The sequence below is a fragment of the Littorina saxatilis genome, linkage group LG15 (genome assembly GCF_037325665.1).
Source record: "Littorina saxatilis isolate snail1 linkage group LG15, US_GU_Lsax_2.0, whole genome shotgun sequence".
Taxonomy (NCBI): domain Eukaryota; kingdom Metazoa; phylum Mollusca; class Gastropoda; order Littorinimorpha; family Littorinidae; genus Littorina; species Littorina saxatilis.
The window spans coordinates 48,432,888-48,446,514 of NC_090259.1; the positions used below are offsets into that span (position 1 = coordinate 48,432,888).

The window sequence follows — 13,627 nt, forward strand, 5'->3', positions numbered from 1 at the left end:
TAAACAGAGACATGGCACACCGTGAGACCAAACTGCGCACTGCGTGTGTGTGTCGCTCGCCGCGATTGCTGGTCAGTCTCAGCATTAACAAGATGGCGGCCGGCCGAGCCAACCAGAACGCGTTCTTTGATCGCGCTAAGAGGGCTTGTCCCTTCTGTCTAATATAAGTTCTGTGGTTGGTACTGGTTGGAGAGTATTTGTTTTTGTATATATATATTCATACTTGCAATGTACTGTTTTCGAGCTAAGTCCTGTTTTGATGGAGCATGTTTGTGGTGTTTAGTGGGTCTGCTTTGACACCAAGTTGCGCATAGCTGCTGCCAGGTGACGCGCTGACGATTGGTCTAATTGGATTCTATAGAAATTTAGGTTTTCGAAAATATATAGTTATCTAGTATACAAAACCGCTGCCTTAAACTGCCTTTCCTAGACGCCTTTTTTTCGGTTTGGCTGCTCTACTATAAAGTACCATGGAATGTATCCAATACAAACAAAGTCACTGTACTCTTAAACCACCGTGGAATGTATCAATAAAGAATCCACTGTATTGTAGCGTTAAAGCACCGTGGAATGTATCAATAAAGAATTTACTTTACTGTTTATGCTCCTTCCCCTGTTTGGGCGGGAAACAGCTCAGTCCGTAGCGGTGCTGGTTTCAAACCCAGTTGTCGCTATCGGCGTAGGTTCGATCCCCACGTTCGAGGAGAGATTTATTTCCCAGAGTCAACTTTGTGCAGACTTTCCTCGGTGCCCGAACACCCCCGTGTGAACGCATGTGCACGATAAAGAACCCAAGTTCACAGAAAAAGTCTCAGGACTTAGAAATATAAAAACAATCTTGCAGACAAAAAAAAGTAGCGCCGAATACTGTATGGCAGTTCGCTTTCCCCAGGGAGGAAGCAGCCCGAATTTCCATGAGGGTAACCTCACATAGCTATAGACTCTTATCCTTATCCTTGTTCTCCGTGGAATGTATCAATAAAGAACTTGTATTGTTTCATCACAGACCCCCCGCGGGTTAGAGGGAAGAATTTACCCGATGCTCACCAGCATGTCGTAAGAGGCGACTAACGGATTCTGTTTCTCTTTTTACCCTTGTTAAGTGTTTCTTGTATAGAATATAGTCAATTTTTGTAAAGATTTTAGTCAAGCAGTATGTAAGAAATGTTAAGTCCTTTGTACTAGAAACTTGCATTCTCCCAGTAAGGTAATACATTGTACTACGTTGCAAGCCCCTTGAGCAAGTTTTTGATTAGTGCTTTTGTGAACAAGAAACAATTGACAAGTGGCTCTATCCCATCTCCCCCCTTCCCCCGTCGCGATATAACCTTTGTGGTTGAAAACGACGTTAAACACCAAACAAAGAAAGAAAGTTTCATCACAGTGAAATACATTAGTAACGAATTCCTTGTTCTGTTTAAGAACCTTGGAATGTGGCGTTAAAGAAGACAGCTACCCAGAGCTCCATCCTGAAGGGTGGCCCAGGCAAAGCCGTTGACGGCCTGAACGTCATCAGCGACCCGGAAAAATGCACCTCCACGAACCCCGCGATAGACGGAAGCGGAGACCGCTGGTGGCAAGTGGACATGGCGTCTCCCTACAAAGTCTTCAAATTGATTGTCCACACCCGCGTCGACTGCTGTGGTCAGTACTACACTCAGCGTCAGAAAAAACCCACCGATAAGTGATAACAAACCAAAACAACCTCTGCATCAAAAAACACCCCGATTGTCACGGTTTGGTGACATTGATTGAGGAAGAAACTCTCTGTAGGGTGCTTTTCCGAAATTACGATGCAAAGCGCCTGTCACTGCTGTGCAGCACAGGCAAAATCCTCCCCTTTAGCTGCTGGCCAGCCGCTACCAGATACCCCCTGCTGCCAGACATTCCACTCCCACAGGGAAGGGTCAGTCAATGGCAGCTGTTGGCACCAGCAGGCTGGCCCTTCTTTGGCCCGTATTAAAAACCCTGGATGTTTACAATTTTCAGTGATCTATTGCAAGTGCTTGCAACTTTGTGGTTTCCCAGGATTAACTGTGTTAGTGAATTGAAACTTTATGAAATGTTTTGTATGACTGCAAGAGTGGATCGTGGTGTGGTTAGTTAGTTAGTAGTAACTGACCGTTCATAATCATCTTCTTTGATCTATGAAACGTGACACCGATTAATGATTAAACAAATTCAGTATCAGAAGAAACTTTATAAAGGATTTAAAAAAAACATCACCGTCACAAAGAAACTGATAAGTGATTAAAAACAAGGCAGTGTCTGAATAAACGTTATAAACGATTAAAAAAAACTCAGCGTCAGAAAAAACACCTGATAAGTGATTGAAAACTCAGCGTGAGTAGAGACTTGATTAGTGCTAACACTACTATTTGTCCGTGAAGGAATGAGAATTGTTGAAGTATCGACCGTCCAGTCGTCCGTAGGCAGAACATTTGACGTTAGGGTATCAGGCCGTCCAGTCGTCCGTAGGCAGAACATTTGACGTTAGGGTATCAGACCGTCAAGTCGTCCGTAGTCACAACATTTGACGTTAGGGTATCAGGCCGTCCAGTCGTCCGTAGGCAGAACATTTGACGTTAGGGTATCAGACCGTCAAGTCGTCCGTAGGCAGAACATTTGACGTTAGGGTATCAGACCGTCCAGTCGTCCGTAGTCACAACATTTGACGTTAGGGTATCAGACCGTCCAGTCGTCCGTAGTCACAACATTTGACGTTAGGGTATCAGACCGTCCAGTCGTCCGTAGTCACAACATTTGACGTTAGGGTATCAGTCCGTCCAGTCGTCCGTAGTCACAACATTTGACGTTAGGGTATCAGACCGTCCAGTCGTCCGTAGTCACAACATTTGACGTTAGGGTATCAATGAATTGTTGAGGGCCTGGTAAAGGGAAGCGGGCCCTTGCTCAATGAGTAAAAAGTACAGATTTCTACTCAATTAGGCTTACCAGTCCATTTCATGGTCGCCCTCGCTGTGCATATCAACTGCCTCATCACAGGATGGAGTATATTCATCATCCTGCTCTGGTTCGCTGATATGAGATTTTGGGTCACTGCCAGGTGGGTCACTGTCATTGTCGGGTGACCTGTCTCTGCTCCTATACACATCAATGCAGCATTGTGTACCCTTGTTGATTCCTGGTAGGCTTTGTCGTAAATCACACTGCACACCTTTTTAACGGAAAATTGCATACATGTGTGAGTGTCGAAAAGAGCATAAATGTATGTGTTCCAATGTTTGACTAGCTATTCTGACTTGAACCATGCCACAAATCATGAACCATGAACTTCAAGTGTGTGCATGTGAAAAAATAAAAATGACAAACACCACAGTGCAGATGGTCTGATGCTTTCATGATTGAATGCCCAATCACCTTTTTTTTCTACAGTTTAAAAAGTAATATTTTTAACAAGACTTGAACCTTATTTTAACAGTGATTTACCTACTTTTTGTTTTTCTTACTTTTTGTTGCAGTAGAAGAAGGCCTTGGAGTGACTTGAACTTTCTTGTTTCTTTTTACTTTGCAATGTATCTGGAAGGGGAATATATATATATATATATATATATATATATATATATATGATAATGGCATAGCTAATAGTAATGTAATCATAGAATAAGCAGGCATGGGAATTGTCCGCCGAAAGGCAAATTTCCGCCGAATTATTTTTTTGTTCCGCCGAAAAAGTAAAAGTGTCCACCGAAAAATTAAGTGGGAGAGGCAAAAATGGTTCTAAAAACTGAATTTAATGGCAAACTTGGAGCTCAGATGACACCAAATTGCACCAGTCTTTGTTGAGAAAAAAATTCCGGACCCCCCTAGTACGGCTAGGCGCTTCGCGCCTTCGACATTGCCATTACTTAAATATTTTCAGCCTTTTTGACTTTTTTCAATTCTCATGCCTGAATAAGTTCATTTGCAAATTGGTTGCTTGATAATTGCACACACCAATTTATTGATTTTATATTTTACAAAGAACATGAAGCAGTTCTAAAACAGAAGGAAGTTTATTGGCTAAGCTGATAAAATGTAAAGAAGATGTGTAATCACAGAAATTGATTGAAATAACACTGACAAGACTGAATGTGACAACAAACAGATCTATACTGGCCAACCCGAGAACTATACCTCTGTCTGAGTGCTGACATGTAGGGTATCGCTGAGAGGCTGATCTGTCACAATCACATCAATATGAGTTTGTGGTGAATCAGTTGAATCATCACAGGACTGAATATCAGGAGTCGCACCCGCCAACATGTCTGCAACACCCTGCAAACAAAAGTATTCCCCCAAAATTATACCAACCACCCATCGACTTAGAGACAAAACATCAAAAACTTTATTTTCTAATAGCTAGTGCACTATCTTGACCATGATGCATACACCCTCTCATTCCCACACTAACATTCTCACTAACACTCTTCATATTCATAATCAATGCTCATACTGACGGTCTTTCCTTCTTCAGGTGCATTGCCTGATCATGACATTTTAAAATATATTGATCTTCATGTCCAGTAAGAGTATTCTCAGTCAATACACAAGAATAATATTGGAAGAAAGTTGACGAAAGCCATGCAGTGACATTTGTACAAATGCACAATGAATATATATACATTTGTCAGAAATTAAATGTAATGACTCCAAACATTGTGCAACTTCATAATTTTTCTCCTTACCCTTTGGCGTTCCCGTTTAGCAAAAGCTCCTCTGCTCACACTTTGGCCCACAGTGGTGGTACAAATCGGCGTTGTGATAGCCATTGTCAATTCTGTCACAGTGCACCTGGCTCTGGATACTGAGGTGACAGTACTTGACTTCGTCGCCGTCAAAAGTGATGTTGCCGTCAATGGTAGCAGACGACATGGCTTCTGCACTGTAGGCACTGACTTTGGAACTAGCCTACAACTCGTGTTTAATCCAAAGCTTGCAAACTGCATATTCTCGAATTTTGATTTGGTGTCCCAAACTTCGGACCAAAATCCGCTCTGGAAGTTTGCACAAACTTGACCCACTGCCTCCGAGTTTCGGTATTGTCAGGAAACCTGTGCATGGTATGGCCCTTACCATGATTGTTGCTGCACTCAGCGGCAGTACAGGCGAAGCCATATCTTCTCTGCTTCGAAGATGGAATCTCTTTTGGAACATACGTACTAGCAGTGGCAGCGCTACTATCACCGTCGGCCATGTTGCTCTTGTAGGCCGTGTTACACTCATGACGTCACTGGCACCGGGGGCTGTCTCTCGCAGAATGGACAGGTGCGCGGAATCGGTTTTTATTCAATAAAAAATCAGCCACGCAAAATTTTACAAAACGGTCTTCGGAACATTTACCAGATTGCTATTACACATGTTTTCGGCGAATAAAAATGTTGCACTTTAGTAGGCCTTTAACGTTATGGTATCAGGCCGTCCAGTCGTCCGTAGGCAGAACATTTGACGTTAGGGTATCAGGCCGTCCAGTCGTCCGTAGGCAGAACATTTAACGTTAGGGTATCAGGCCGTCCAGTCGTCCGTAGGCAGAACATTTAACGTTAGGGTATCAGGCCGTCCAGTCGTCCGTAGGCAGAACATTTGACGTTAGGGTATCAGGCCGTCCAGTCGTCCGTAGGCAGAACATTTGACGTTAGGGTATCAGGCCGTCCAGTCGTCCGTAGGCAGAACATTTAACGTTAGGGTATCAGGCCGTCAAGTCGTCCGTAGGCAGAACATTTGACGTTAGGGTATCAGGCCGTCCAGTCGTCCGTAGGCAGAACATTTGACGTTAGGGTATCAGACCGTCAAGTCGTCCGAAGGCACAACATTTAACGTTGGGGTATCAGGCCGTCCAGTCGGTATTCTCAAACGTCAAGAACAGACAGTACGTTGCTACTTTTTTACTGTGGTAACACAACCTCATAGTCCCATTAAAAATGGGGGGGGGGGGGGTAGGGGGGGGGGGATACAATTACGTCATGTCGGGGATATAGCTCAGTTGGTAGCGCGCTGGATTTGTATTCAGTTGGCCGCTGTCAGCGTGAGTTCGATCCCAGGTTCGGCGGACATTTATTTCACAGAGTCAACTTTGTGTGCAGACTCTCTTCGGTGTCCGAACCTCCCCCCGTGCACACTACATTGGGTGTGCACGTTAAAGATCCCACGATTGACAAAAGGGTCTTTCCTGGCAAAATTGCTTCGACACAGTTAATAATTGTCTACCTATACCCGTGTGACTTGGAATAATAGGCCGTGAAAGGTAAATATGCGCCGAAATGGCTGCAATCTACTGGCCGTATAAAATTTCATCTCACACGGCATCACTGCAGAGCGCCTAGAACTGTACCCACGGAATATGCGCGATATAAGACTCATTGATTGATGTCCCACCGTGAAGTCGTTCAGTGACGTTTTTGACTCACATGCGAAGCAAAAGTGAGTCTATGTACTCACCCGAGTCGTCCGTCCGTCCGTCCGTCCGTCCGTCCGGACGTCCGTCCGGAAAACTTTAACGTTGGATATTTCTTGGACACTATTCAGTCCATCAGTACCAAATTTGGCAAGATGGTGTATGATGACAAGGCCCCAAAAAACATACATAGCATCTTGACCTTGCTTCAAGGTCAAGGTCGCAGGGGCCATAAATGTTGCCTAAAAAACAGCTATTTTTCACATTTTTCACATTTTCTCTGAAGTTTTTGAGATTTAATACCTCACCTATATATGATATATAGGGCAAAGTAAGCCCCATCTTTTGATACCAGTTTGGTTTACCTTGCGTCAAGGTCACAGGAGCTCTTCAAAGTTGAATTGTATACATATTTTGAAGTGACCTTGACCCTGAACTATGGAAGATAACTGTTTCAAACTTAAAAATTATGTGGGGCACATGTTATGCTTTCATCATGAGACACATTTGGTCACATATGATCAAGGTCAAGGTCACTTTGACCCTTATGAAATGTGACCAAAATAAGGTAGTGAACCACTAAAAGTGACCATATCTCATGGTAGAAAGAGCCAATAAGAACCATTGTACTTCCTATGTCTTGAATTAACAGATTTGTGTTGCATGACCTTGGATGACCTTGACCTTGGGTCAAGGTCACATGTATTTTGGTAGGAAAAATGTGTAAAGCAGTTTTTAGTGTATGATGTCTTTGCTAGGTTTAGTTATTTGACCTTGACCCTGAAGGTCAAGGTCATGTAAAGGTCAAGGTCAAGCATGTGAGTCGTATGGGCTTTGCCCTTCTTGTTGTGTGAGTGTTCGAAGAACAAAACGTTAAAAAAAATTAGCTTGTTGTACTCGATAAGTTGTATTTAATTCATTGCATGAGATATTGTTAATTGTTGTTATTTATTTGAATAAAATTGTTATGAAACCTAAAAAAAAAATTTAAAAAATTTAAATTTAAAAAAAATACTGCCCTTTCCGGACTTTTATGAAGGGAAGACACTGCCAGTGATCAAAACATTTGTTTCAGGGATGAAACGCCAACTTTTGTGCTGTAGAAAAATTGCGAAATCTGTGTCCAGAAAGTGCCCGACACTTTGAAATCTGCACGCTTGTGCTGCACACACTTCCATTTCCACAAGAGACTCAAAGTTTTATGAGGGAAAGTGTGCTAAGAAATGCCTGGGGACATTGACGAGTTGTTGCAGTTTGCGGCTGCTCTCCACCGAGGCATTCTTTTCGGGCATACAGTGGTGACTTTTCTGTATGAAAATCAAGCTGGTACTAGTGGTAGAATCAACACAAAAACGTGTGACGTCACAGTGCACCGAAAACCACTTTCTTTCTTTATTTGGTGTTTAACGTCGTTTTCAACCACGAAGGTTATATCGCGACGGGACCGAAAACCACGTGACCACTACTTGACCCCAGGCGACTTGTCTTGGTTAGCCCCGCAACACTAAATCTTCAACTACAACAACATTTTTTTTAACATTTTTACAATATTTTTCCGGAGATGTTTGTAACATTTGGCATTCGATTTTCAAGCTTTTGGAGATACTTGAAAACCTTGGACTTTTCCTTTAAAGTGTAACTAAACAAGCAAAAAGGAAAAACATCGTTCAGCAACCTTTACACTTTGATATGAAGAAGGGCCTCATATACTGTCGAACTGCGAAAAAAAAAAAAAAAATTTCTCTCACTCGGACACTGTTTGACGGACATGTGAAGTGCGCGCCAGGAACGACAATCTTCTTAGTTTACCTGATTAATGCCCTTAATTTTTGGTTCTGGTACTTTCAGTTCCGGCTGTTGTCATCAATCTACCAAAATAAAAGATCAAACGGAGTTTTCGATTTTTATTTCATGGTTCAGAAAAATATTGCTTATTTTCTGAAGTCAACCGTTTTAGCGAATCTTTCTTTGATTCTTAAAAGTCATTTCAGATTTTTGAAAAATAGTTAACGGTTAGTAATTACCAATATATCGTAAACAAACATATCGATAGGTTTTGGTAAGAAGACACAAGTGCGATGAATGTGGTACCAGTATTTGTGTGGTAAGTAAGGATGCATTTCTTTGCTGTAAGCACATTTACAATGCACATTTAATCTGTTTAGCAACATAAACGAAAGCATGGTACAGTGCCGCTTGTTTGTGGTCTATCTTTTCGCCGCAGATGCGTAACAATTAGGGTCTCAGTTGGAAAAAGCTGCTCGGAACCAGAGCAGATTTGGCTTGGGTTCTTTGAGTGTGAATGATCGACGAGTGGCTTGACATTTTTAACGAATCATTACTGTAGCCTACTTGAAACCATCATCTGTTTCTGAATTTGTCATCAGTTATGATTGAGCAGTCTCATAGGAATCGTCCATAAAATGTTAAACCGAAAAAGGGCAGACGATTCTGAATCACACAGGCTGCTGTACAAAATCAGATCTAAAACGATATTTTGAACTGCGACGTCTGCGTAAATGCCCTGTAACAAAATACCTTGTCCTGGTCATGTGTATACACATCAGCTTCTATTGGGAAGATCAGTATTTCATATTAATCACAAATACAAGATTAGAAATAGTTCTGAAGATCGCCTTTGATTTCAGTTTCAGCGGCAAACTAGCAGATCTGTCCAAACCGGCATCGTTTCATGGTTGAAACTTGAATAATCCCAAATAGATCTGAGTGGGGGTAAGTTTTATAGTATTTCAATTTTTTACGGCAGTTTTATTTAAAGATAGTGTAGTGGATGTCTCTGGTGAAGACTACAGTTATATGAATTTTTTGTTGTAATATTAAAATGATTGTTCTTTATTTACACAATTGAATAATTTGTATTTATTTGTTTGCAGATGACGGCATACTGAGTGCTCCAAGAACATACGCCTGCTGGCATTTTGTGTCTTTTCTGAAGACGTCGAGGCAAGCAGAAGTCACGGTCCTGGCCACACACACACAATGACATGAACAAGAAATGATATGTTTTCATGGGCATATCCAGTATTAAAACTTGATTACCATGCAAACGCAACGATTAGAATTTAGAGACGGTCATCGGTCACACACACACACACACACACTAGGCGGATCCGGAGGGGGGTTTCGGGGTTTCCGGACCACTTAGGAGCCGGCCTTTGTATTCTAAGTGACGATTCTGGAAAGAAGTTGGCTAATTAGTTTGCTCAGGTTGCGCCAGATCGATCAATTGTCCTTGTTGTGATTCAAATTTTTCTTCTTAATATATTTACTTTTTTGGAAGGTGTATTGGGGGATGTTTCTTGGCTCAGATTGATCCATTTTCCTTGTTTTTATCAACATTCGCGTCTTCAACTAAACGCTTCGCGTCATCAAATTGTCCCTAAAAGAAATTTGGAAACTCCCCCTTAAAAATGATGTGATCCGCCCCTGCACACACACAAATAGAGAAGTAATAAATGGATACAGTTTTTCTTTATTTAAATTACATTAATTAGAAAAAAAAAACAAAAAACAGATGTGGTCGTAGAACAGGCACTGTAAACAAAACCTATATGATATACCACTTGTGTGATGTTTCGGTCAATATCTTTATTTTCCTTTCAGAAATACATTGGCGTTTTGAATGTCAAGGGAAGTGATACAAATGCTGCAGCGGGCTATCAAGAACGCGAAGGCAAACAAGGTAAATACCTACTTCTGACATTAGTTTACTTATTAACTCTTTCTATACTGGCCATTATCTCCCCAGTCTCTCCCCAGAAACTGGCCATTTGCATGGGTTTGCAAAAACATTCTCAAAAATAAACAAAACAAGATGCAGCCTTCAAACTCATAGGTTTTATTGTGAATATATTGCTAAAAGTAAAACATATGCCAAAGTTTGGTTTCATTGTTGTGAAAAAAAATAAAAATATGATGTCCAGAATTTATGGGTATATTTTACGCAATACGAAAAAGAGGGTATGTATTTTGACTTAGAAGCATTTTTTCTTATGAAGGCTCTGTTTGCAACAAAACTGTTTCTGTTTACTTGTATGAAGATTGTGCTAACACAAAAACATAACAAATACCAACTGATTTTCCATTTGGTGCTCATGTAAGCATTGTGAACATGTCCAAAAAATCTGATCACACACCATGTGGTGGACATGCAGACCTGAACGGCCAGTGTATGGTGGCAGAGTTGGAAAATAGGAAAAGTCTTGATGCCAATCCTTCATCAAAAACCGAAGAAAATCGTCATTGTAATAAGTTTGCTTTATTCTAAATCAAACGACAAGGATAGATGACAGACACAACGACAAACACATTCAATTCTATGTAAAACATACACAATGCGCACGTTAACAAGCTGGCCATAACAATGTGCCCATCGTGCATGAAGTGTGGCTTTGGTCGGATCAGTAGCCGTGCTTTGTCTGCGATGCTAAACATGAAATTTTGTTAAAGCGACGATTTAGCAATGTTGTTGCTGCTGCTGCTGTCTGTTCTTGTCACGACATATCGCCATATAACAGTTTTTTTCCCTCCTGATTCTGAGAAGAAGCTGTTGAATTGTGATATCATTATCAGGCCTAGGAACCCCTGATTTTCACTAGGAGCATTCTCAAAGAAACTTAGCGTATGTTAAGAAAAATGAGTGTACTCCACACTTTGTCTTTTGTTGTTCGTTGTCGTTGCATGTCTACCGTTCCACAGCCACCTACTATAAGTGCAAGTGTTAAATGACGTATTTCCACAAAAGATTGCTTGCAGAGAATCATGTGATGCCAATGACATGTAAGGACATGTGGTAATACATACTACGTTTTGGAACCAGGGAAAATGCAGCACAAATTATTTATCAACCAAATTGATTGACTTGTGCACCATGAGAAAAGTTTTCTTTGATCCATAAAAGGTCTTTTGCCAGAAAAATTGCTCTGAACATCAAGTACCCTGCAAGTTGTCACACATTTACATTATTGAAATAAAAAGAAAACACACCAGTAACCAGGTTAGGTACGTTAATATCTATAATCAATATCTCGGCACGTTACTGCCTTCTTCGGGATGGTAAGCTGAACATTATTGAACAAAATAATCGGTTTAGATTGTATACTTTGATTCCTGAACGAAGAAGCAGAGGTACTGCATACAACTAGGACTGTAATATCAGCTTTTGCCTGAAACACACACACATACACTTATAAAATTAATGCAATGTCATTGTATGAAGCCAGAACAATCACTAACTTACATAGTTGGTCACACAATTACTAATCACTGAACAATAAATCGAAGTCGGGTGGATTCAATGACTAAAGCAGTAAAGGCTTTGAAAAAACCCTCATCACAAAACATCCCCCCCCCCCAAAAAAAAAAAAAATTAAATAAATAAATAAATGAAATAAAACAGGTTGTGTATGTAGCGCAGTAAACACCATGCAGGTACAAGCGAAGATTTGACAGAGATTATCCTTGTTTTATATAGCACACATTTTCTTGTTTTAATCTCTCTCTCTCTCTCTCTCTCTCTCTCTCTCTCTCTCTCTCTCTCTCTCTCTCTCTCTCTCTCTCTCTCTCTCTCTCTCTCTCTCTGGAAAGTAATTTATTGACGTGTGGGTTATTTGCGTTTGTATACACATTGGTGATTCGTAAACTATGTTGAAAGAGATTGTCAAACAATATTATATGGTGTGTCTTAAAAAAAAAAATGTATATCAACAAAATCTGTCATTATTATCAGGCACACGGTTTTAACAAAGCTATGTCACGGAATGCAACATAAGTGGCTTAAAAATTCGTGTTTTTGTGTGTGCAGGATATTCGCTAGGACAGGACCTCAAGCTGAACCAGCACAACAGCGATGCATTCTTCCATGGCTTCCACAAAAGTCTTTCACCTATAGCGGGCATTGCATACAGATAGTCCCTAACCCTCCTTTTTAAAAATTCTTTAGACCAATTATCCCTCTGTTCCCATGTTAAACATGGAATAATTCTGGACAAATGCGAGGACGTTAGCTTTTTTTAATTTTATTTTTTTATCCTTTTACTTATCATTAAAACTTGTTTAGATTTCGATTCGTAAACCATTTACAGTAATCCTTTGTTTTTTTAACTTTGTTCATCTTACCACAGTCACTTCGTTGTTTAGATTTATCATTAAATTTGTTACCATTATGCAGGAAAAATGTAGAATAAAACCAGGAGAGCTTTCGGTAGAAGATATTTCCTGTGTCAAAAGTTAATGCTTATTCTGATTGATGGGTGCTCCAAACTAAGTTATTTTGACTGCCTTATTCGAATTCATTTCCAAGACAGGGCTGAGAAGTGGAGAAGCTTAGGAGAGTATCGTAAAAATTGTCTGGGTGTTTGTGCAAAACTTTCGAATATGTTAGATTTTACTTTAGAAATTTTAAATACTGTTAACTGACAGAAATGCTATAACTTCTACACCAATTGACCGGATAACTTCATATTCAGCATACTTAAACTTGATTTTATGCATGTGCAGTTCACAAAGTGGCAAATTTGTAGGTTAAATTATCTAACTTTTGCATTACCAATGACACCAACGCTTTCGTGTCTGAGGATTGCCCTGAACCTAGTTGTAACTGCATTCTTTCTTCCGGTCATCGATAGCCTGGGGGTTGAAGGGGATGTTTTTACATACTCAGACATTCAAAATAATGAAAAAGGTAAAAGCCTGAAGGGTTTAAATTAGGTAAAAATGGCTACCGCTCAATGTCAAAACTCGTTCTGTTTAGTCGACCCCCGAATTTGGAGAAAAAAATTAAAATTGCACAAAAGTCAGACCATTCAATTTACAAAATTGCCACTTACTGGAAAGGCAGAACATAAACTGAAGTTAATGAATACCATATATAAAATAATTGGTTCAACAGATGCAGAAGTAATTTGCATGGTTGTGGGTGTCCTTTTTAGGGGCGTCAACCCTGTAGAAGAGACGATTTTCTTTAATTATCAATCTGTAATATATTGTTTGTTATGCATACAAGATTAACATTGACAAATACTTCAAGACTCCTCATTGATCTTAAGAAATGTTGTGTTTTTTTTTGTTACTGACTGATTCACTTTCTATTCACTTTGCTCTACATAAGTCACGACAAGAAAAGCAAGGGAGGTAATTTCTTCGGAAGAGGTAATTCTCTCCCCTCAGAACGATTGTTGTAGTTTGTTTGATTTTGTTCCCTTCTAATAAGTA

General features: G+C 40.3%; 1 protein-coding gene across 2 annotated transcripts in view; it reads left to right on the forward strand.

Annotated features, from left to right (window-relative positions):
• Positions 1-13,627, forward strand: part of LOC138949514 (uncharacterized) — a 725,664-nt gene that overhangs the window by 257,095 nt on the left and 454,942 nt on the right. For both annotated transcript variants that reach the window (XM_070321340.1, XM_070321341.1), the window contains exon 8: positions 1,423-1,644. In XM_070321340.1, the coding sequence (XP_070177441.1) occupies positions 1,423-1,644 (222 nt within the window). The remainder of the gene's footprint in view (positions 1-1,422; positions 1,645-13,627) is intronic.